We start from the raw sequence: 25,061 nt of genomic DNA, 5'->3' as shown, positions 1-25,061 counted from the left end.
TAGTTGTTACCAAACCAGGTTTTGTTTATTTTTTTTCTATGACAAATTCTATAGTTTGTATAATTTAGCACTTACCCACGCAAGGAAACTAATGAATTGAAAACTATTGGGTTTACCTTTAGTGGCCAGCATTCGTACAGTTTCCCTTGGGAGGTCATGGCCTGCTTTAAACACAGACTCTAGCGAATCAAGCCGAAACCACAGATAGGATACCTGGTGGGGTATGACTCCACTAATATCTACCGCATTTGGCTTCCAAGATTTATAAAGTAATTCGAGCATGCGGTGTTATCTTTAATGAAGAAGAATTTTTCTCTGGGGACCTAAATGCGACAATAGCTGCTGTGCATGATGAATTTCAACAAGTTTCCATAGAGAAGTTTAACCAGATGATTAGAGATATTGAAGTTCAGAACTTGCGTCCACGGATGCTAGAACAGGAGGAAAAGAGTTAGTTATACAAGGTATTTCGACTCGAAGGACTACTTAGTTGAAACAACGCAGTTAGCTTTAGATCAAGCAGATCAAGGTCAAAAGATTCAGCAAGATACCCTCTATAGAACCATGTTAAATAGTTCCTAGTCAATTTCGTACTTGATGTTCCATTTAGAAGATACTTATACAGAATATTGCGAACCGACCGGAAAAAAAAATTATTAGTAAAGTTAATTAGCGACTGTAAGGCAGCCGGTTGATTCCCCGGACCTTTAATGCCAGTAAAATGGGGTATAACACTGTAATATTAATTATACTACGCACATGCTTGATATGACCCACTAATTACGGTATATGAGACATAACTAGTTATTACAAACAGGTGATTAGTCACCACCTGGGTATAGTTCCCACTGCAGTTCTGCAGCTAAACGAGAGCGGACGAGCTGAAAACATTGCGTCCAATGTGGCTGGCTGAATATAAACAACCAGTGAGTGAATGTGCCATGCATGACCATTTTTCTGTTCTCATCTACGTGCGTTAGTCCGCTGCGGCATATCCAGCAGATGCACTAACTATGGGCGTACTGATAATGAATATCACTGCTCCTGACTAGAGAAAAGTTGGCTAGCGGCTCAATGCACTCTTGTTCTTTGGATAAATACCTGCTATGCCATATTTCTGTTCCGAGACTAAAGTAATTAAGTCAGGGTTGAACTGCGAACTCTGTTTAGAAACCAAGCATAAATAACAATAATCACGGGGAGTGTCTTCATGTACGCTGAAAGTCATTACCGAATGCGTATACAATGCTGACGTCATATTCAATCGGCTGAGCCTGGGCGTTCGTGCCTGGACGAGCAGAAGAAATGCGGAGATGCAGAATATAGGCCAATTATTTCGAGCCAGGACTACTAGTCTGAGTTCGTACGAAAAGAAAATTGTTCTCCGGATCCTGTGGATTCTAGGAAAGTGATTGCGGTTGCATCTTCAGCCAGCAACAGTGAATACGTTCCCCCTACTGGCTGGTTTCGAGCAGCCTGATCGCCCCCTGCTCTAAAGTGAGGTAGGTGGCGCTATTCTGAAATTACGCAACCTGTCAATGTATGTCAAAAAATTATATAAAGGGACAACTGTCTCCCAAGGAACAGTAAGTCAAGTCATCAAAATCATCTTTATAAAATCCAGATACTTTGAGTTTCTCTCTCGTCAAGGTGAGAATACTACCCTGTCAGCAATCTACAGATATTTATACCCTTTCATCAGATGGTGTATCAGGTTTATCTCAACTGGGAGGGAAACCAGTATAATGGTCGCGAGATTCTCGTATTCCCTAATAGACAATATGCGGACGAATTCTACAACCGGTGTATCACGACCAGAACTACAACTAATCCGCTCGACGATATAGTGAGACACACTCCTCAATTCTGGTCTTTCTTCATGAGCGCCGAATCACGCCCTTACTACTTCATTGACAGCAATGCAAAAGACCTTATTCCGACTACCATGGTTGCTAGGATCAGTGGATACGATAACAATCATGCCACCGGTGCCATGCCCATCATCCACAATGACCCTACAGCTAACGTGGAATATCGATCCGGAGGTTCTTATTATATCCGCACGAAGTCCACTCCCCATTTGTACTGGTTTCTCAAAGATACAAATATTTATCTTGATACCAGAAAAGCTACTAAGTTTCAAATATACCGAGATGACTCTGAACGAAATAGGCAGTCAGATGATCGTCGAGTGCTTGAAAGGAAGGATCTTGTCCAATTGTCCGCTCTTAACGCAAGTGGAAGTCAGGACGTTGGCGTGAGTAATCAGATTGTGACTACTGCACAGTCACCCTTCCAGTTCAGTTTCGGTTGTTTTTACAATGGAAATTTCGGGGTTGACTGGAGTAGTGAAGGCAATGACCCGTATCTTGTTTATCGAGCCAGCTATGCTGGCGAAGAGTGGGAACTCGTGAACTAGGGTTGGACCAGGGCCCAGCATTCACTTCCTTTGACTTACGTGATGAGATTTTTGGGTTGCTTTTGGTCGCCTATTTATGTCCAAGCCACTTAGCGAGCCAATGAAACAGTTAGATCTAGAAGTATATTCTTAAGAACCTATAGATTGTAGCTTTTATCAAAGATGCTGATACACCAGAAGGGATCGGCTGTGACAATATATCACCATCATAATTAACGAATATAAAAGTTATAAATCATATTCTGGGAACGAACAATCTTTTTAAAAACAATTACCTCTCATGAACAGGTACTTTATGGATGGATGTCTTTGTGGGAAAATATTGAAAGTATCAGCTTCCAGTACCAGTAGTAATATATGACAAAGATATTCTTCGCCAGTCTCTTCCAAACTCCTACCGAACCATCTTACTGCTACCTACGCTTGGGAAGTAATGGAAGCGGTGGTAGCAGACCGGATTATCTAGCGGACCAGTTTAAGTTCTTCCTATTGAAGTATACTGGTTAGAATATAGTTATATATATATATATATGAGCGTGTGAGCGTATACATATAGTTATGTTAATTGCCCAGAACAAGGTTTATTGGTAATAGACATCATTACTCAAAAATCCTTTGCCTTTACACCTTCCAGCTACTCCGGATAAAGAACATAGTAAGGGTCCCGATTCTCTACCCACCCACAAGCTGGATCGCTAATCTTACACATGATAATTTCCTGGATGAGTTGATCATACTTCTTAGCTGCATCTTATATGACAGCCAGGAACTGATTCTCCTCCCACCTGAGATATCCGCGGACCATAAAAGTCAAATATACTAGACGATGCTCCCCAGTGGTACTGTTATATCCGCCTCCATGATAGACGGATGCCAAGAAAATATGGGCATCTCCTTTTTCCAGTCCCGCAGCGACGCAGAGTGTGGTATCTGAACGTGTTTCGCAATTTGTAGACCTTTATGGAACCACTGTTTGGCGATTTAATTTCTAAATGTCTTCAGTTCTATACAAGTTTGTGCACTCAACATAGATGACTACTCGGAATGAATTGTGTTCCCCCATTTTCCCGGGGAACTTTAATCCCGCAACCATCATGCTGATAGCTGTCTCGCGGCTATTGTCCCGCCCATGATCCCATACATTTATTTCAGTCAGAATATTATGATTGATGACCGAGTCACGATGCAACGGCTGTGCTTTCCACCGGGACTGATCTAATCGCTACACAAGCCTGAAAATAGGGCCTGGAGGCGGATTCATCCCGTTTCTCTCCCCACTAAAACCAGTTTCGTGTCGTGAGAAAATACTCACAGATAGCCTGTAACAATGGGTTCATAAGTTGAGTTTTGGTCACTATAGTGGTGCATGTGCCGAGTGCTTAGTGAGTAATCCTGGATCGATGAGGTTCCATGTCGCTCGCGCCCAGGTGGGTCTGAAGAGAGAAGTAAATAAACATCAGTAACACCAGCAAGTCCATAGTTCTTAGGCATTAGCAAGTTAATTATCTAGATAGACAAGGTGTCATATCCAGCGCATAGAAAATACAGCTTTATAGTATACATTATAACAATACTTGTGTTACTCTTGTATGTGGATTTGGATTTAATCCACCAGCCCAATACGCTTAGCGAGCAGGTCAATATGAGATTACCACTGCCCTTGAATCTGGTGGCTCTTTTCGAATATAATTAAGAATTAATACTATTAAGTAATGGATCTAGTAATTGAAAATATTATTTCTCCCTCCTTTGCTATCTGCACAGGACAAACACCCAAATACTGAGTGCGCTGACCCCATTTGGAGGGGGGCAATTATCGGTGGATGGCCCAAATAAAAAAAAATGGTGGGGAATCCTTATATTAGTTTTGTCCTACAGATATTTTATATTGATCCGCTTAGATTGCTATGTAGAATCAAACTGCTAAATAGGTACGAGTGTCAAATCGCTTGCTCAGTCGTGACAAGACGTACCTATACGAATTATGTGTCAAATCAACAACAGTTTACCTAATTGAGCCGCGATTTGCAAGAAATGGTATCCTAATAACTATTCTATAGTTGAACCATGCAGTGCCGTCGTAATCATTGATAAATATTGAATTACCGATACTTGTGACTAGATATGATTCAGAACTCAGTTGGAGAGCAGGATTCACCCCTTGCAAGTACATAGTTATATCACTCTATGCTGTGGTGGGTCTGCGGAAACCCCTGAGGCTGAGACCGGCGAGAATATTTACCTAGCATTAAGGAATCCGTACAGTACATACATTCCAGCTTTATAATATAATCTTTCCGGTACCATAGAGGAGACGGTTCTTCGCAAGATAATAAAGATATCAAGGTCAATCCCAGAAGATATAGCCAGTCACTTCCTATTTATGTTGCTGAGGCCAGTACTTCATTTCCACCAAAGCGGTAAGGAGGTGAGACAATACCAACGGCCACAGACATTCCTAGCCCTCTCCCAGAATCTGGATTAGTTTTGCACATGCGCTAAAGGGCTATTAAGTTTGAACATCTGGTGAGGGTTGTCGTCTGTCTTATCTGGTTCTCTCTCAAATTGAAGTTTCGCACGGTGCTCAAACACCAGGCAAAAAGCCGACCCACCCATGTGGAACATACCAAGCTCATGTCCTTTGGTTACATGCTGGCCCATTTTGACAGTAACTTCACAGCTTGATATTTCATTCATCCCGATTGCTATGAAACATACAAGGCCGATATCCTTATTATCTGCTTCAATAAAGATTAAAGCTCGCGTCGCTACCGAGGACAAATAGTTCTGGGAGAGATTTGGGCCAGATGGATCTGGACTTGGATAGAGATTTGATCGAACGTTCGAGTAGTATGTTCCCGGGACTTGTACAATCTTTGTTACTGTTCCCGAGATAGGAGCATGCCAGCGGTGGTAGCATGCCGAGCTGAGCCAGCCTTGATAGACAGTACCGTTAAAAAACTTGTAGCTGTTGGAATCGAAGTTCAGCATATTCAGCATTGAATGCGGCTGAGCTTTAAGCCAGAATGTATCGCGATCGTTAACCCTCAAACTTAAGTTCTGGTATCCAGCCTCGCAGGGGTTCACGATAAGTTTTTCATTGTCCCTGTCGTCTTTACTTAGGGCGCGGACATCCTCACGAAAGCTGCGTGTAAAAAAGGCATCCCAGCTATTGAAACCCCAGGTGGACAAATGTGGGTTGCAGTCGTAGAGATCTTCAATATTTTTTCCAATCCATTGCCCATACTCCTTCATTCTCTGTTGGTAACCATCACTGAACCAGTATTTGCCCTCCTCATCATGGGGTATGTCCGACGCAAGGTATTTTGTAGAGTCCGGTCCGCTTAGGAACTCACCCCACTTGTTGATCATATTTTTCAATTTTCCATTGACCTCCGGGTTTAAAAAAAATGCGTAGCCGCTGGTCGTGGCCGCTGGCCAGTTAAAAACAGCATTAAACGGGACGGTAATGGCACTAATATCTGCCCCAGACGTCCTCACATATGGTGGAGAGGTCAGGATAGCGTTGCAGACCTTTAATGCGTCATTGAAATTTTTGGCTTCAAACGTTACGTCTCCTTCCACTATAGGTATTTCCTGAAACATTTTTTCAGAAAGGACTTTTAGAGCAGGGTCCTCATCCACAAGCTTCTTGAAGTCTTTGATAACGTCGTGGAAAGGCGTCGGGTTGCGTTCCGCTTCTCGAAGTTGTTCACGAACATAGGTTAGGGCGGCCCTGTTTGAGGGCCAGTCCCCAAGTGGGGGAGGTGGCCAGTTTATGGGAGTATACTGGGACATTTTTGTACCTTATGAGTTCGAGTTATGGGGGAATAAAGCAAAGTTGATTCGACTAAGACAACCAAAAGAGACCGTAGAATGATTCCGATAGCAAGGCACCGGGGCCTTTCTGAGGGTGGTTCTTAGTTCTTAAATGCTTTTCCATCAGTTTGCCTCCTAATAATACAGTGCAGTAGTCTGAGTGTTACAATAAATGTATGGATGTAGATGAGGCAAATTGATCCGTTCAATAGAAAGTCTCCATCACAGACTTGTGTCTGAAAATGCAACCGGATTGACTGGAGTGCCGACATACAGTCTGTGTAACGAATAGACTGTTTCGCATTACCCCGACTACTTGCAGTCGATGAAGGAAATATGACGTTTTGGTTATCTTCTTGGCTGGCTAGTGCTGCATGTTGCAGCCTCAGCTGAACCTTCATAATCACAGCCTCAGCTGAACATTCGTATTAGAAACTTTCTGATTTACAGATCTACTGCAGCCATTTTCAACAGATTTGATATCGACTGCATTTTGTAATTTTTACAATGTATAACAACATATAGTTACAATGCTATGTGCTAAGAAAAAGTAATTTAAATACAGGCTGATGGCTGCAGAACTAGTTGGAATGGCTGGCTCCACAATGATTTTGTTTAATATGCAGGCCGGAGACATTGTAGCCAGCCACAAATGCTAGCGTATATAACTCCAATACCTAATGTAACCCCCTGCATAAGCAGGCATCATACTCAATGAAAGTGGTCGTCTGTAAATTATCATCACTGTAGTTAGTAATATGTTACTACGGCATGCAGCTTGTTTATTTCGAAGCGCCTTTCACCTATTGCATGAACATTGGGATATAAAATACTTCCAACTCCCTCTCAACAGTCACCATGTTAGAGTCTACCTAATTGTGGCATTTTGTCATACGGTATTTGTCGCCAGCAAGAAGCGAAAGAAGACAATAAGAACACCCTTATCAGCTGAAAAATGCAATTTTTCAACTTCCCTTTCGTAATATTTTCATTGGCATGGGTAACACTTGTTACAGCGAAAACAGTAAGAGTTCCTGGATTTCCTACATCTGCTACGTTGATAATAACTCGTTCTCACAAAATTTATAGGCTGCTCTACATTCTATGGATGACTGCAAAGGGGCCTCCGCAGATGTTCCATGGTTTAAATGCACCCCAAAGTATGTCCATCTTCTCGGATTCTATAGCGCGCCGCAGTTCTAATGGAATCCATAGCATGCCCAATACAACAATCAGCGTTCCACAAGCAGATGCATACGTGCAATTCTTCTGTTATGGGTACAGGTAGGCATTAATAGTCACCATGCAGCTGGAGATCACTAAATCTCCGAAGGAGTGATGATGAGAAATGCGTGGAAACGAAAGACACGATTCTGCCTGGATGCAATGATCTGATATACGAACGTAGCAAATGCACCTACTGGCCTAAATCAGTCAATGTCAGTTTATAAAGCATGCGAGGATTGGACGTCTTGCCATTTTAGTTCTGATTCGGTTTTTAGGCTGCTATATATCGCCAACCCAATTTCGATGGAGCTCCATACAAACTTAAAACAGGTGCTGCGTTTTGCACTACGTTGACATTTATGAAGTATGTTAACCAGGTCAGTTCTCGGAATAAATAGGCTAACATATACCAGCAGGAGCATAGATGGGTCTATTGTGGTTCCAGCGAACAATAATTGCACATTTTTTACGTATGTTACTGATAATATCTGCTATCGTAGAAACTGTCTAACGCTGGTTTAGCAATGAGAATTGTACAGGGTCTACAATTTACTCAGTGAAGTCCCCTGGCTCGGCTAACTTTTTCATATCACCGGATGTTAAAAGTGTCCAGTGTGTTACGGAAACACTATAATCCGCCCGACTTTGCGGTGACGATCGATTCAACCCCTGAATCCTTTAGATAGTTGAACACCTCAATGAGAATATAGGGAACCGCTTAGTAGGCTCAGTTGGTTGAGATACTGCGATTCCTGGTGTTTCCACTGAATGACATCTACTTCCTAATTAGGCTAGTTGGCCTGTAGCTGATAGAATAGCTCCCTGCGCATCACTTCACCTGAATTTCACAACATTGGTTATGAGCCCGGGTTTGCAGCGTCTTCTTAACAACTAGGTCTTTGCACCCTGGGAGCTTATATAGGCTTACAACCCCTATCTAAGCACGCAGGTGAAGCTATTCATCAACGTGTGTATCCTCAACGTCCAGGACAGTGGCTAGGACCATCAACCTACCTACCAGTCGGAGTTGGGTAATATTACCACGCCTCTTAGGCCGAACGGAACGATCGAGAAGGACAATCAGAGATCGATAGATGTCAGAGAGGGCTCGGGATCCCCGGACAGGACGATTTATATCAAGCCGGGAGAACACTGAGGGACCAAGACCGACCGAGCGCCGCATCGAGTGAGGATCCCGTGGCGATCTCACTACCAGGTGAATTCTTAGAAGAGAGGAACCTGAAGAGTCTGAGCAGAGTCTAGAATAGAAGCTAGCAGGGAAGCTGAGCGAGGGAATTCTAGTGAGCAGGAACAGACTGAGCAAGGATCTTGGATTGAAGCCAGCAGGGAAACTGAGCGAGGGAATCCTGGTGGATCCGAAGAATATAGGATTGAAGTTAGCACGGCAGCTGAACGAGGGAATCCTAGTAGTCAACTGCATACGGAATTAGCAGTTAGAATGGCAACAGACATACCAAGGCCTAAAGACGCAAAAAGTAGTCAAATTAGTGTCATTTGACCTACCGAATCTTACCAAAGAGAACGTCCGAACATGGAATTCAAAGGTGCAGCGATTCTGCAAGATCCAAGGATGTTGGACGGTGGTGGAAGAGACTCAGAAACGGCTAGATAAGCCTGAGGAGTTAGAGCGACTGCTTGAGAATAAGACATGGGCTTCCCAAGATGCACTTGCGCAGCGTTATATCACTGAAAACATTCAGCAAAGTGATATGACCACGGTTCGAGACTATAGGAGCTCAGGAGAGATATGGACTTACCTTATGGAGAAATATGAGAAGGCACCAAGTAGAGCATGTACTTCTGCAAGGATAACCGCATGGAGAAAGGATCCTAAGGTGGATCTGAGGCGTCACTGCAGGAACTGGAGCAATGGAATGCAGATCTATATGAGATAAGCAAAAGAAACATAAATTTGAGAAGAGATGGTTTTAAGATGTTTCTAAATGGATTACCTCAGGAATATGGATTTATCCGGGATCTCTAGTTGCAAACGCAACCATGGAGAGAAGATTAGTCCTATCCCGGTTACAGCAAAAGAACAGGAGCTATCCACCAATAACGAAGAAATATTGGACGAGTCTGCGAACAGGGTTTAAAAAGGGAAAATGCTTTAATTACGGCAAGCCAGGACATTGGAGACACGAATGCAGAACTCCAAAGAAGGAACAAGATGGACGGGGTAGTCAGAAGGACCAAGATGCCTCAAGTAGCCGTGGAAAAGGGAAAGACCGCGGGCAGAAGGGCAAGAAGAAAAGTCCCAGAGAGCCAAGGCAAGGACCGCGGATAAGGAATCAGATATTAACAGTGATTCAAGTGGGAATAAAAGTAATTCCACAAAAGATTGTGCCCACCGAATATACGAAAGCGCAGTACAATTAAACGAGCGGATCAGCGACCAGTTTAAATATGTGCTTGAAGAAGCGTACTAGGCAAAGGGGAGCGAAGGCCCTATTATCGATAGTGGAGCAACGAGAACCTGCAGCGGAAAAATTGATCTATTTGAGTCATTGGATCAGAGATATATAGGCAGCTTAGGAACAGCTGGGAAATCCATAAAGGTTGCTGGCAGAGGGACAATGAAGATTCCACTAAGCAGTGGAAAACTGGCAAGGATTTCGAATGCATTGTACGTGCCTAGGATAAAGGAAAGCCTGCTTTGAACGCAAGCTTTATATGCAGACCGTATTTGGAACGAGCATACCGAGAAGGGATACGGATTCTTCCGCAAGCGAGGCACAGAGAATATTCTTGCAACTGGATACAATATTGGCCGGACAAGCTACCTAGGATGGGTAGAAAGCAAGAATGTATTAGCCACAGATGCAGAAGAACTCGGAGAGGGAGAATCTGCAAGATTGGTAAAGCAGGTAGATTGGGAACTAATCCACCAACGACTTGGCCACCCAGGAAAGACAAGATTCAAAAACATGGTGAAGAAAATGGGCCTTACTGCTGAAAAAGTAGCTGTAGAACGCTTAAGAACCTACGAGACATGTATACAGGTAAAGAGTGCAAAGAAGCAGAACCATGAAGTTCCGAGAGCTTCTAGACCGCTGAAACGAGTTTATATGGACTTTTGGGGGCCATATAGTAAAACTAAATGCAATGAGGGATGGAGATACTACCTTTCACTAACTGATGACCACACACGGTGTTTGTCGCTTGGATTGGTGAGGACGCGGGATAATCTGGACGCTGCAAAGGCTATGTCTGGTCGTGTGGTGACTGCTGCGTACATTAAGGAACAGTTCTTCTGATATCTCTGAATACTTTGGCGTGTGGCTTGTCCGGTGTAAATAAGAAGCTCATCTCTTGTTGTATTTCTATGGCCAGAGATTGCACGTGCATCAGTCTACCTTTCCAATCGAACGCCTCAGTACCAAACCAATTTGGAAAACGCCTTTTGATCGATTCCATACCTACGTTGCGCACCAAGATGGCATGGTAATCCATGACAGAAAGCCTTAGCAAGCGCATCTAAAAGTATATGGATCCAAGGCTTTCGCCATGACCACAGAAGCACCAAATAAGTCAAACTGGAAACAGAGATTTAACCCAAGAGCGCATATTGGATATCTAGCTGGATGAGATTCCACTAATATCTGCCGAATCTGAATTCCACGCCTAAACTGAGTCATCCGTACAAGAGATGTAATATTTAATGAAGATGAGCGATGAGCAATTCTCTGGGGATCTGTCTGAACTAGCAATATGCAGGATCAATTCCGGCAGATATCCATCCAAGCCTTCAACCCGATGATCAAGAATATTGAGCTTCCGGGAGAGTCTATGTCGCCACCAAGCCAACAAGAGAATCAAGTAGTGGGATATTTTGATTCATCAGACTTCCTGCTAGGTAAGGCCCAATCAGCTATGGAATTGAGTGAAGAATCAGTTCAGAAAGACGTTGAAGATTTAATCTATCCAACACCACCGGAGACGCCAGAATATCTTCAACCAGCTTCGCTATTAGCTATTGGTTCCCCAGCCAGATCTGATCAAGAATCATCTCACTTAGCCGCATGGAAAGCATCGTTTTTGGCTGCACCATTAATTCAACCGAACTGACCCGGAGAGAGAACCACCAAGGCACAATTAGAACGATTACTTCGACGACCTGGAAAGAACATGCACCGCAGAGATTTGCCACCCGAGCCGGTCTACCACAGAAATCTTATTAATCACCCACTTGGCGAGCAGTTCAAGTAGGCCGAAAAGGATTATCCTAAGGGACATGAGGATGTGTACATGGCACGAAATAAGCTGGTATAATCATAAAGACAAAGGCAGGCAAGTCCTGGATTGGAAATAGTTTCTGTCCACTTTATCCGAATGAGTACGAGGAATCCGGTTGCGCGGCAGAAAGATGGATGGGACCATGAAGTTAGACACAATCTGCCGAAGCTTGCTTTTGGCAGCGGCAACTTTACTGATGAAATCAGGCAGGGGAGTTGCGATAAGTTGGCTCCCGATGCTATCCGTTTGGTGAGACGCTTGATCGTCTGTTCCAGAAGAATTGAGCAACTGGGGTATGTTGCCCCCGGCCGGTACAACCACCTCAGCTACATCTTCCAGAGCGCCCAGGAAGCACTGCCGGATATAGGCCTCAACCTCCCCAAGCTCTAACCGCTGGCTGCGTACTTTGACCTGCCGATCCTTCCACTCAAATATGCTGAGAGTACCATCTGCATTGACCCGCACCAGGTCGCGTGTCTTGTACAGCCGAGTGCTGGAGTGTTTTCGCAGGGTACAGAGCCAGGCAGGGGGCTGAATGAAGACTCCCGCTGTCTTTTGGAATTATTGATATATACACGTCCCACAATTGGATCTTCAATGACCAACTCCCCGATAGAGCTATTCGAACCAGTCCATTGGAATCCTGCGTGTCCACCACCCAAGCAACCGATGCCACTGGAAATCCAACGTTTTGCGGGTCGCTATCTAGCCGGATAGAGGGTTGGACGAGCGATAATGCGGAACACTCACCTAGCCCATAACCGTTCGTCAGACGCAGATGTTGGGCCCAGTAATACACACCGTTCTCGAGCACGCATTCGCCAGCTAGCGGCCGGCTCGTACTGGTGCTCAAATCTTCATGCCAGAATAAGCGAGCCACAGATGGGACGAGCATTTCATGATTGGCCCGAAGGGCAGAGGCGGCTTCGCCAAGGTTGTCCTTGCGCTGATTATCCGAGACCACACAGATGCAACTGCCGACCATGAGCACACTTAGCTGTTCCAGAACACCTATGTCAAATGCATATGAAGAGAATTGCAGGACTCGTGATTGACTAGTCAGGTTATAGGCGCGTATATGATCAAAAGCGCCGGAGCAGTAGAAGCGATGCTTAATGACAACGCTCTTCGGCATTCCAGTGCACCCGGATGTGAATACAACATATAATATGTTGTTTGGCTGTGCTTTGGACATTACAGTGGCAGTTAATGGCTCCGAGAGCTGCCACGTGTTACAGCTTTCACCTATAATCACTGCTTTCGCTGCCAGCCCCATGCTTGTTGCAGAGTGTGCTGACGATGAGACTATCAGTTGGCAGTTTACACCATCTCAGAGATCCTTGAGACGCTAGAAAGGGTATGAGATATCCAAAAGAAGAACCCCCCCCCCCCCCCCCCGGGCGGCGGAGGGCGGGGTTTTATTATGCCCAACATGTAGGCGTCCAGAACGGATTTTCAATATATATGGGAACCACAACATAGGGACCAACTCCTTGTACGGCCAGATGCTGCCCGAGAGACGAGGACAGCTCATCCAATTCGTGGTATGTGAACTCCCCCTCCCATGCACAGACGTCAGGGGCATCAGGGCACTTGATGTACCGCTGACAGATAATATTATGCACGCATGGTTCGACTGTCGGGGGCAACAATTCATTTCGGGCCTAGATGATTGCCATGTCATGGTAGCTAAAACCATCATTTATTGGAGCTTGAATATTCGCCATTAGGGACAGAATTGCCTTCTCAAAAGTTACAATAACTGTCAAGGCTTGAACGTAACAAATGGCGCCTTTGAACCTCAGTATATAGACTCATCGGCTCTCCTTAGAGAAGATGCTACAGGTCAACTGTCTACCCAGCTAAGGACAAGAATCTGCACATAGAGACTGTTGTTAAATAGCAAAGGCATACGCTAACCTGCCCGATCTGTCTCCCACAAGCCACTCCGCTGGCCCAGTTCGATAGACATGTATGTATCATCATCCGTCAGATATGCTTTCTATCGTCAGGGGCAGAGTGTTATACGGCGAGGTTAGATGTGCGACCAGAGCAGCTGTCGCTAATAAGAGGAGTTATTCTTGTTCCATTATTCGGACAAGTAATTGAGGCGCACGTTGGCGCTTGGTTGTCTTGCGTGTATAGCTCTTGGAGACGGCGCAAGTTCTAATATCCAAAGATGGCTTTGTTGGCGAATTCTTATCGAATTATAGTGCGCCCCGTAGAGGAAGAAAATCCCGCTAATATGGAGTTTTGCAGATCTGTCATCCCACCGCAGCTAAAAAGCAATGTCTCATCCAAGAAATGTTTCAACCTGCCTACAATAGTATAGTAGTACCGGGTGCATCCGTCGATAACCTGTTCCGTCGATTCCCTGTTCCGTCGATTCCCTGTTCCGTCGATGTAAGAACTAGGTCCCTTCCGTGTGGATTTTGAAGTGTTCAGCCGAGGATTTGTCGATTGCTGTCGTAAATCTCTTTCACTTATCTTCTACACTTAATGGAATACAAGTGCTTCGGTAAAGCATATTCGTTGGAAATAATGACGCCCTTGTAACTGTCGTTGGGAGAGCGGTGAGAGCCCACATCCAGCGTAGACATAGATGACGAAGGCTATGAATAATATAGGTCTCCAGGGGTACAGAATATTATACCTCTGTTAGCAGTTGATCTCCACTGGATGTGCGCAGAGTCTTTGTATCCCTATATCTGGTTCCAGCCAGATGCTCTAATTCACTTCCGGATTTGCTGAAAGGCCCACTACCTCCTTGCCGTCATTAGAATGTACCAGGGAGACACAGTCTGACGATGTCGGGTCTTATTAAGTTCACATTGTACTATATGTCAGCTTCAATTCTGGTTGCTACTAAAACAGGATCTCTGCTCATCACTATCTTTCATCTTGATCACAAGTTCCCACGAAATGACTCTACACAGTACCAGGATGGAGCGGCCGGCTGGCATTTACAAAGTATGTATGACGATTAATTTGCAGGTGGAATTTAATTAATTAGTTTGTACTGACGTAAGCTGTCAAAAGGCATTGGGCGTCAAGGCTTTTCCCTCGGTCGATCTCGTGCTTAGTTATTGCCCGCGACGCGGGATACGATGTCCTTTTCATTGACCTTGAACACAGCCAAATTTCTCTCGAATGCGCATCTCACATATGCAAAGTGGCAAAATTGGCCGGGTTGCTCCCGCTTGTTCGCATCCCCGATGAATCTGGGGATGGTTTTGTTCAGCGCGTCCTTGATGGAGGTGCCAAGGGAGTAATCTTCCCCCCCATATTTGTAATGCAGGTAACGGTTGCTCTCCTTCCCCAGAACCCATATAGCCACGAAAAGTAACTTAAGAGACAAAATTTACAGAGGATGCAAAAAAAGTCGTGCATTCAGTTAAATATCCCCCTAAGGGAACCCGTTCGATTACCCCCTCGCTTCTTCCGGGTGGCGGGCAGGGTTTGACTCCAGATAATATAGGGAAGCTTCTGGAGAAGGACGAAGCATTCGCAATTGCCATGATCGAGAATAAGGAAGCACTTGACAATATCGACGAGATCGCATCTGTTCCTGGATTGGATTTAATGCTGGTCGGGTCCATGGATATGACCGCTGACCTGGGTATCCTAGGGCAGTGGGACAACCCATTGTACCAGACTGTTCTGCAGGACGTCTCTGCCGCTGCTCAGAGAAATGGAAAGCTGTGGGGAATGTCGGGACTATTCGGCAGACCGGATAAATTTAAGGATCCAATTCAAAGACTTGGGGTAAACCTTGTTGTCGGCGCGATAGACCGAGGTCTCGTTTTGAATGGCGCCAAGGCAAATGTGGAAGTATTAAGACGCAGTGAAGCCAATTCAAACGACTAACAATTAATATTCGGAGTTCCATGAAAATAAAAACGTTGTTCGAATAGTTCAACTTCCTATCCGAGTGCCTGCATCCATATCTCATTTATATTTGACGCATAACGGGAGAGCTATAAACTTATATATCGATTGTGTTGTTAAAGAACGGTCCATCCTGTAATGATAGTCCACCTATTATAGGTGGAGGTCTGTGTAGCGTATGTTCTAATCTAGTGTGGAATAGTAACCAGGTAATAGTTTTTTTCCGCATCTCAGATATTTATCAAAGCAGGGCTTTAGGATAGAGTTCTGTCTGTGGCCCGGACAACCGTGTCGATGGCCCGGGCAACATAGCCAATATTGCCTGCATTCACTGTAAAAGTTAGTTATAGTAATTAAGACCTATCTCTTCTTCAATACATACGACCTGGTAACGATATCCTTCCCGAGCTCGTTATACTGATATGGAACTCTTTCTGCTAATCTAATACTTTAGCTTTGCAATCCCGCAGGCATTACATTCCACTATTGTTGGTCCACCTTTAATCCTTGTTCCTTTGGTTAAATTGACTAGATGGTCTAAGGTAAGATGTCCAGGATATCCAAGTTAAAGATGCCATGAATATGCGTCTGCTTGTACAGATCTTGGTGTAAAATAGAACGATAATTGAAAATAGTTTCGGCGATTAAAAAGGCTTGCTCTTGTTATACTAACCGGAAGGTATTTAACTACAAATTAGTTAAACCTGTCTCTGATTTGCACAATAGTTCAATTATCTTAATATCGGAAAATATTTTGCCCTGGTTAGTTATCCCACTATATTCCGGCTTTATGCAACTGGCGTGGAGACACCAAATTACAAGCCATCTTGGGACAGAAGGCAATATCTTGGAGATGCAGTATTAACCTCTTTCTACCTAATCTAACCTAAATATCCACATTGCCATATCCATGGATCTCCATATTTGAATCTCCGGCCCATATAAAATCACCCGGTTGTGCGGTTCAAAAGTCGTTAAATCGAGATATTTTATTAAAGATATGAATGGTGGGTCCTTAGTTAAAATTAGCTAATTCTTTAATGGATAGGTATCTAGTAATGCTATAAATAATGCTGGAATTCTTTCAACCTGCTGTTTAAGTAGTTAATCTTGATTCCCCAAGCTCTTCCACTCTTCAACCTTCTTGGTAAATTCCTTGTCTGTTTAAAGCAAATAATTAATAAATCTCCTAATTACAGCACATTCCTTATATCTCTTAGGACCCTCTCGAGGGAAAAGACAGAAAGAGACCTTTTATTCATGCTTATAGCCACATGTTTTGCAAGCTACCTTTATTTTTTTAGCTATATTACAGCTCTCGCGGCTATTGGCTTGTTGCTTGCGCTTCGGGATACAGCTCTGACCTTTTGGTGCGTGATTTAATTCCGTGCCTTAAGTCTTAGCTTTTTTAGCATTAAAGGTCGGACCAAATGACCCTTTAGCAATATTGCTGCTCTGTTGAATCAATTTGGTGTTAATCCATTTCGGAAGTCTTGTGCTACCTGTCTGAATGTCAGGGTATCTGATTTAATATCCTTACTCTTAGCAATCTCATATGAGGTTGTCTATACTGGGTTTAAAGGCTGTACAGCATTCAGGAAATCCTCAATTCACCCGTGGTTGTCGCCACCGCAATTCCAGCCCTTTCAGCCTTGCTTCTTCCTAATTATTTAACCAGGTAAGTACACTCCGAGGTCTAGTAACAGGTTTAATGGCCTTCTTATATGCTTCGCGGGCACTTTTCTTGACTATGGCATTATCTATTCCAACCCGTTGCTTAGTTTGGCGTACTATTCCTTTATCGAGTCCTCTGGATCACAGCAATATTCATAGATTTGTGCAGAAATAGCCTTCTGCATCCACTCCCGAAGCTTGCTCAGCTCAGTTTGTTGAAGAATAACGTTGAAGAATATAGACATCACGAAGGCTTATATAAAGAGTCCAGGCAAATTGTCGACCAGCCAAGGAGGTAGGATTTGTTGATCGTGTACTTCCAGCTGGTGGTGCCAAGGTTCTGTCGGTAGGTGGTGCTGGCTTGAAAATCTCTTGTTCCTCGCCGGTAATAATTCCCATAAATTCTTGCCCCTAGCTAAACCTTCAAACTTTGTGTTCTACTCCTTCCAATTCTCCTGTTTCAAAGGACGGTATTCTGCGTGGACATTTCGTTCGGAGGAAGAAAAGTTCAACCGGTGGATAGGTAAGCCGTATAAACCGCGTATGGGTAGTTATAAAGCGTATAAGACTCTTAATTGTCAAGATATTCGGCTAGTCCCGAAGAGGAAACAGAATACGATTGGTGAAAAGGTCGTATTTGATTGAATTGAGCTGGTTTGGCTCTTCTTGATTATATTCTTGATGATGATTATTTTGTTGTGTGCTCCGCGGGGGTCTTACCCCATCTAGTCATATGTTCTGGTCCAACCACTGCCGTATTGTTTGACAATACACCACATGGCTTCAAATGGTCGTGATAGTCACCGCTCTGATGCGATTTTTCTCACATCACTAAACTTGGTAAGCAATAACTTCGCAGGTTCGAATAGGATTTGCTAACCGGTGCCTCTGTGGTATTTAGACAACCATTGCAACAACTATTCCTCGAATCACCGATGAGTTCAGCAGTCTCTCCGGTGTAGCTTAGTATGGTCCGGTCTTTTGTAAGTGACTGCAAGCTTTGAAGCAGGATGTGCGTACAACTTCTTCTCAAACTTATGTCTGGTTACTTATAGCAAATGTAAAAGGGGGGAAACTCTATGGTCTTCTAGTCTCAAAAATTCATGCTGCGCACCGGTCGGGGACCACGTTCCGGAAAACCACAACCCGATAGGCCTTGCGACGAAGGAATTAAATGCTGAAGACGATAAGTAGGAGGCCCCAAAAAAACTCCGGTAAGATTTAACCCGGCACGAAAACGCAACAGGAGGTAGTAGAACAGATCGAAGCGGGGACGGGGTACTGCATCACAGGCCTCAGTGCACCTGCGAGTGATAGGATGGTGGGAGAAAACTTTGCTTTACGTTTTGGCTGTGGAATGTCGCAATTTATACTGATATGTTGAGTTTCCTTGTCATTTGCATTCTAGCAGGCATCTGCTGCTGTCTTCTTTTATGGGATTATATATGGCGTTTAGGACTTCAGGTTCCGCCTTCTTTAGGAAGCACCTGCACAAATAGACGCTTCAATAGTCGGGCTGCAACAGGCTAATAGAACTTTGAATTGAATTGAATTAAGTTATGACCTAGGATAGAAGATCCGTGGAGTATCACTCCTCTGGGAAAAGTTTCTGCTTCTTAATTTTTCTTTAATCTCTTAATAACAAATGTGAGAGCGTCTTTGAACCTAAGCTCTGCGCAAATTTTGTCCACATATATCTTCCAGAGGTTGACCTGGAGCTATTAGTAGCTTCTACTGCAGATACAGTTAGTTTGATGTGTGCTTCTTGTTATGTCGATACTGACGTATTTTCATCGATGCTGCTGCGCCCCCTTATCCACTAACATGCGGACGGAAAACGGCAACGCATAGATCCAGAGGGTCTCGCGGCCGTTGAAGGAGCCAAGACGGCGGGCTGATCTCTCAGTTTCTCTGTACCTGTAACTGTTTATTCAAGGCTCCACAACTTACAAGACTAGTATTGTTTCACATGGATATTTTGTCGGGAGCACCACTACAGCAACCTGTATTCATAAGGTAGGTGGAACTAGCGCAGACGGAAATGGTGTACTTCCCTGTTACTCACTGCTGCCACTGCGACTTTGACAGCCCCTTCTAGCTTGTCTGATATCTCAGCCGCTACCTCCGCCGCTACCTCTGTTGCGGAGAAGACTTCAAAGGAGTCCAGTCAGGACTCCTCCCCCAACCTCCCCATCACTACAGCAATCACCGCGAACGTTGGTGGTATGCCTGCAGCCATAGCATACACAAAGATGACTATAAGTGGTACTGTCATTACTCTGCTCATGACTGCCGTCTAGGATTAATATATCCTCTGAAATGATGAAACCCCCAGTTACTTACATGCGCATGGATTCCAGAAAAAGAGACAGGTAGATTCGCTGCACCCTGTGAATCATGGTCGATCAGCTCATTAGTAGCTTAATATGTAATAAAATACTTTACATATATATATATATATTTATATAAAAAAAAAGGGGGGGAATTGAACAATAATAACTAGCAGGATACTGTTATCTAAGCATGAAGGAAAAACTCATCCGGCACAGTACGGTCGCGCATCTCTCCCCATGAATCTGATAGGTCACTTTGTCCTAGGAAGAAAGGAAAAATCCCACCATCTGGCCCATCATCCGTGACTTGAGGCGTAGTATCGGAGAACAAGCCTAGGGAAGAAGGTGGTATGGATGCTGTGGGCGCGATTCTGTCACCCATCGATGGAGAAGTTATTGGTTGAGATTGTGGTAGACCGGCCGAGAGCGGAGACGCATTATCCTGGAGAAATTGCGCCAGTTTGTCGGAGAGTCGGAGGGTAGCAGTGGTGGTAGGCGGCAGGATCCCGCTGCTACTACCCCGTCCGCTGCTCCGGTTGCTGTTGTCTTCGACAGGTGGGAGACGGTGGAGGAAACACCCGTTAGCCATTACCGGTGCTGCTTGAAGACTGTCAAATGTCATGGAATCCTCCATCTCTGGGACCACCCAGGATGAGAGCGCGGATGTTTCAGGCTGGGGCAATTGGCCGGCATCTTCTAGGCTCTGAGGGGTCTTCCTTCGTTTCTGCACCGAGCTCTCCGATGGCGCGCTGCCAGGATGGGCCTGGGATACCAGAGGGGATGTCTCATGGGAGCGTTTAGGAGGTTGGGTTTGAGTGGATTCTGGTGACTGGGGCCGTAGGCCCTCAAAATATTTCTGAAAGATTTTGGCCACTTCCCTATACCACTGAACGCCCTCGTTCACTCGGAGTATACACGCCGTGGGTGTATTAGGGTTACATATAGCATCGAGAGCTTCAGCTACACTGTCAATCAAACCCAAGTCGTCTAGCGCTTCTGGAATCGGATTGGCAAGAAAGGACGTGAACAGCCCATGGATACTCACTAAAGGATAATGTCGGAACAGCCTGATTGAGTAGGGGGAATAAAAAAAGATCAGTACTCCTAAGCAATGCCGTTGATGAATAATGTGTGAACAAACCTTGTGAGAAGCGATACAGACCCTTTTGTGTGTTTCGATTGAAACACACTCTGAATAATGCGTAGAGTCGCGCGGGAGTTGGCCAGCGCCACTTGTCGACTACATTCCTCGCTCGAGAACCGATGTATGAGGACTTGTCCAATATGAAACGCATATTTTAGTTCGATCTGCCAGCCTTCCACGGCCGAAATCTCGACGGGACAAGCATTCGACAAGAGAGCTGCGTTGTGAGCATACCATTTTCGAGAGAGACAGTCGAGCTTGGAGATCTGACTCTGCCGATAGGAGAGACCTTTGCGGAAGGCCCGCAGGGAATAGAGATAAATATAAATTTCCTCCCAGATGGCCATCATATGAATATAAGCCTTCCAACATTGTTGTGTCACAGTCTGTGTCGCAATAGACTGGAACAGCTGCACGTCAGAGTCATAGAAGTGGAGGTCAAATGGTCGACCAGCGATGTACGTTCGCTGCTTGTCTATTACGAAGACTGCCCAGTACAAGTTTCGTCGCTCATTCTCCTCTATATCTAAGATGCTATTTTTATTGCCCCCCGCTAGGTTGCACTGCTGCAATCCCATAGATTTTACCGCTTGGGAGGCCATGTGGCAGACGGTATCAAATACCCTACTCTCATGGTATTCCCGAGCGACTAGGGCCTGTCGCGAGGTTGGGTCTCAATCAGCAGAAGGATCATGACGGAGAGAATTTGAGATCCGAGGACCTACAAGAGTTGCCAACGCCTGACAGCAGACAAGACCGGGATGTAGATATGTACTGAGATGCTGGAAGGCTCGGAAAGAGTTATTGAGAAAGGCGGGGAGTAACTCGTCACTCATGCCCTTAGGCAAAACCTGGTCCATGCGTGCGACCCGGGATTGTAAGCCTAGAGCTAAGACAATGATATTGTTGAAGCATAAATTGTATAGTTCATTGGCCCTAGAAGCCCGGTCGGTATAATAGGCTTTGATGACCTCATTCAATCGAGATTCGTTGAAAATGGGCAGGGTGGAATTAAAGTACTCCAGAAAGACAGGAAGACATGTTTCCAGGAGAGATTGAGGCGGCGAGGCCACTGCTTGTCCCTCATTCGTAGGGACGGATGGGGAATACGCACCTTGGGCGATAGGGTACTGATCATACTTGGCCCGTAACTCGGATTCAAGAAGGCTTGCTCTAGGAGATGCCCGCAACCCTTCTTTCTCTCCTTTGCACGTATCGAAATCGCGGGTCGAGGCGTACTTGAAGCCTTCGAGCAACGTGGCCAACGACTGTCTCGAATTCTCAAATAAGGACCGTGCCCCGATATGTCCCAAGGAAAGGCCAGGTCCCGTTCCAATGTGCGACGATCCCGCAACCGTGACATTGTTCCCACTCCGAATAGCGCCCGGACTGGCGTAGAAGATCGACTCCATGTCTTCGAGATCCGAGTTTGAAGGGGTTTCCGGCATCCCGATGGCGCTTGCTCGAGAGGAGTTAGAGGCTGCGAAGGATGCAGTCTGCAGGGTCGACATGTGTTGAAACAGCGCCCCAATGGTTTCATCGATCGAGTCGAGCCGGGAGCCCAGACTCGAGACATCCTCGACACTGTACAGCGCGACTCATCAGCATTCACCCAGCTTCGCCACCACCATATGCATATACATGTATATAAGTATAATTTTGTTCGGACACGTACAGCTGCTTGACATGGTTGATCCGCTTCCCCCGGTTAGGGAACTCACACGGGACGCCGGCCTTCTCGCAGTTAGAACACTGCGGGGTCTGCCTGTCGCACCGCACCTTCCGGGTGCGACAGTTTTCGCAGGCGGCGGTCGCTAAGGGTTCTTCTGAGTCCTGGGACGACGCCATCAAACTCAAATTGGATTGTTTCTCCGCGCTGTTGTTGCTATTTTTGTTGTTGTTGTTGTTATTGTTGGACCGTGCCCGAGGATGTTGTAGTGGTGGCATGGCTGGATTAGTCGATGTCAGCCAAGGGAACTAGTTATCCAACTTGAACATTGGTGATCACGGTGCTGGTTATTATAGGAAAGGTTACCAAGAGCCAGTGGAGGTATCCATCGTTTGTGGGTACTAAAGCCAGCGACTAAGAGTGAGAGGGGGGTGGGCAGGTGGGCTGTAGGCGATACTGTGCTGGAGTGAAAGATAGCGAGTGGGGGTCTCACCATATGAAATGGGTTAACTTGTGGACCCTGCAGGGATTTCGTACGAAGACTACATCATGATGATCTGGGATGATTACCCCAAACCACGTTGACACAAGAAGCGATCAGAGGTTAATCTGCCAAGGAATAGAAATCCATTGATTTAACTAAATAAGCTACCACTGATGATTTGACCCCAGTTAATATTCCCGTTTGAGAGATAAAATAACATTCCCAAAATAAAAAAAAATACGTATGGGTTTGGATCGTATCTTCAGACTATATGATTGAATTTCGGCTCGCTAAATTCTGACCACGTCTTCTTCTCGTGAGGATTCATATCCCCGTCCTTCGTGGCTACTTGCTTAAAAGAATTCTTTCGCCCGGTGCAAGCGGGATATTTTGTGATAGACAACCAATGATTCTTAACCATAGTACATGGATGTCTGGTTAGTTTCATCACATAAGCAAGCATTTGGGAGAAATCCTTCCTTGGGCTAGTAAAGAAAATGTCAGGACCATGGTTATGAAGGATGGGTAAACTATGTAGTAATATATTTTCAATTAATTTTATGATCTAGTATATATTGCCTTTCATAGTTATACTGTAAACAGTATCTTGGTTATGTGTGTTATAGTGCTGGAAGATTCAGTGTCGATCCTGTCGGTATCGGAAGCATATTGCGGGCCGATATGATAACGCGATCATCCTGGAGTACTACTCATTAGCTTCTTGGCTTGTCCTTATGGTGTTTCATCGTATCTGCTACATTTAAAAACGAGAAATAAGCACGACGGAAGGGCGGAATTCCATTCCTACGCCGTCACATTTCCATGTGAGATGGCATTTACTCTATGTACAGATAGAGGGAAGACAGATGAAATAATAATAAAAGGAAAAGACATCTATACAAAGGCATTTTGTGAACTTTTAGGGACATGGCGTTGAATCATACGGACTTTTCTGGCAGTATTAAAGGGACCAGACTATGCAGACTATCGTTACTGCTACTCGCTGCTCCAAGATACTGCCTGGCACGGTGGGTCTTTGTAACGAAATTTCCGATATTACTATGCATTGGTGTAGGCACTCCTATTGATCTACCTGGCCAGGAGTAGCACCCTACCTGACACTAGTTGGACCAATGCACGGGCGGCTGAGTCTCAAAAGTCACTACAAATAAACGACGACTCCAGGATTATGCGGCGGGGTCGAAGACTACCTACGGCGGACTATTGCGGCCAAATGATCAAAACTAAATTTCTCTCGAAGACCCTCTACCGCCTGCTTTACTGCTTACTATTCTAATTCCTCCTTATTACAAACATTATCACATTATTCACATGCATATTATATTGCATATTATACCGCAACAGTTTACTACTGTACAATCCTTAGCCTATGGTCACGGCCTACATAGAAAGGTGGTTACCCTTTCCCTGTCCCCTGGTCTATTGTATAAACAGGGAAGACTAAAGTATGCCTCGTCCAATAACAGATCTTAAGCTGTACAAAAGAGATTATTTCTCTGTACCAGTCTGAAAATAATCCCTCCAGGATTGCCACTTTTCTCTATGAACAGTATAGAATTACTGTTTCTAAGTGTACAGTCTGGCGACGTTTTAAAGACTGGCAGATTACCAAATATCGACCACGTACGACAAGAGACCAAGATTCAGAGGTTTCTCAGCGGATTCTCCAGCTTTTTATAAGCAGGCTCTAAGCGATAAGGATATTCTTAGAGTCTTAAAGTCTGAGGATACTGATATTGGTGAGAGAATATTAAGAAGAATCTGTACAGAGCTTGGATTAGTACACTGGATAGATAACCCCTTAGTTCAGTAACTCCAGGAGAATAAGATTATCGAAGTACTCTGTTAAGAAATAGGGCAGACTATAATTAAGGGCTATGGAAGGGAGCTTTTTTTAGTATTTTTTTATATAAGGGGTTATACTATTACTCGGTGTGTTTAAAAACCTTTATTTAAAAAGATTTGTATTAATTATTCTGTTTTTTTTAGTAACTGGTTTTGGGCCATATATTATATACTTGCACCTGAAGACCTGGACCGCCGTGCCAATGACCTCCAACGCTGCCGTGGTGCTTATATTGTTCCTGGTCTAGATTGGCTATGGTCTACAGATAGCTATCTAAAGC

General features: G+C 44.7%; 5 protein-coding genes across 5 annotated transcripts; 2 read left to right on the top strand and 3 right to left on the bottom strand.

Moving 5' to 3' along the window:
• Positions 1–1,702: 1,702 nt before the first annotated feature.
• Positions 1,703–2,419, top strand: ATNIH1004_002234 (uncharacterized protein; the record flags this gene model as incomplete). The annotated part of the gene is made up of 1 exon (XM_033566929.1): positions 1,703–2,419. One exon carries the CDS (start codon positions 1,703–1,705, stop codon positions 2,417–2,419), a length of 717 nt encoding a protein of 238 aa, XP_033428924.1.
• A 2,481-nt stretch (positions 2,420–4,900) lies between these two features.
• On the bottom strand, positions 4,901–6,217 carry ATNIH1004_002233 (uncharacterized protein; the record flags this gene model as incomplete). The annotated part of the gene is made up of 1 exon (XM_033566928.1): positions 4,901–6,217. The coding sequence occupies one exon, from the start codon at positions 6,215–6,217 to the stop codon at positions 4,901–4,903; it is 1,317 nt and encodes a 438-aa protein (XP_033428923.1).
• A 5,541-nt stretch (positions 6,218–11,758) lies between these two features.
• On the bottom strand, positions 11,759–12,857 carry ATNIH1004_002232 (uncharacterized protein; the record flags this gene model as incomplete). The annotated part of the gene is made up of 2 exons (XM_033566927.1): positions 11,759–12,270; positions 12,473–12,857. 2 exons carry the CDS (start codon positions 12,855–12,857, stop codon positions 11,759–11,761), a joined length of 897 nt encoding a protein of 298 aa, XP_033428922.1.
• A 1,364-nt stretch (positions 12,858–14,221) lies between these two features.
• ATNIH1004_002231 (HpcH/HpaI aldolase family protein) lies at positions 14,222–15,589 on the top strand (the record flags this gene model as incomplete). The annotated part of the gene is made up of 4 exons (XM_033566926.1): positions 14,222–14,240; positions 14,597–14,692; positions 14,752–15,020; positions 15,134–15,589. The coding sequence occupies 4 exons, from the start codon at positions 14,222–14,224 to the stop codon at positions 15,587–15,589; spliced, it is 840 nt and encodes a 279-aa protein (XP_033428921.1).
• A 4,212-nt stretch (positions 15,590–19,801) lies between these two features.
• ATNIH1004_002230 (uncharacterized protein) lies at positions 19,802–22,609 on the bottom strand (the record flags this gene model as incomplete). Its single annotated transcript, XM_033566925.1, has 4 exons — positions 19,802–20,661; positions 20,808–21,417; positions 21,487–22,345; positions 22,437–22,609. The coding sequence occupies 4 exons, from the start codon at positions 22,607–22,609 to the stop codon at positions 19,802–19,804; spliced, it is 2,502 nt and encodes an 833-aa protein (XP_033428920.1).
• Between the last annotated feature and the right edge of the window lie 2,452 nt (positions 22,610–25,061).

This window comes from Aspergillus tanneri (assembly GCF_003426965.1).
Source record: "Aspergillus tanneri strain NIH1004 chromosome Unknown AapTan_1_pilon_pilon_pilon, whole genome shotgun sequence".
In the NCBI taxonomy this organism is placed as follows: Eukaryota; Fungi; Ascomycota; class Eurotiomycetes; order Eurotiales; family Aspergillaceae; genus Aspergillus; species Aspergillus tanneri.
The sequence above is the reverse complement of the archived record's forward strand: the minus strand, read 5'-3'. Positions and strand labels throughout refer to the sequence as shown.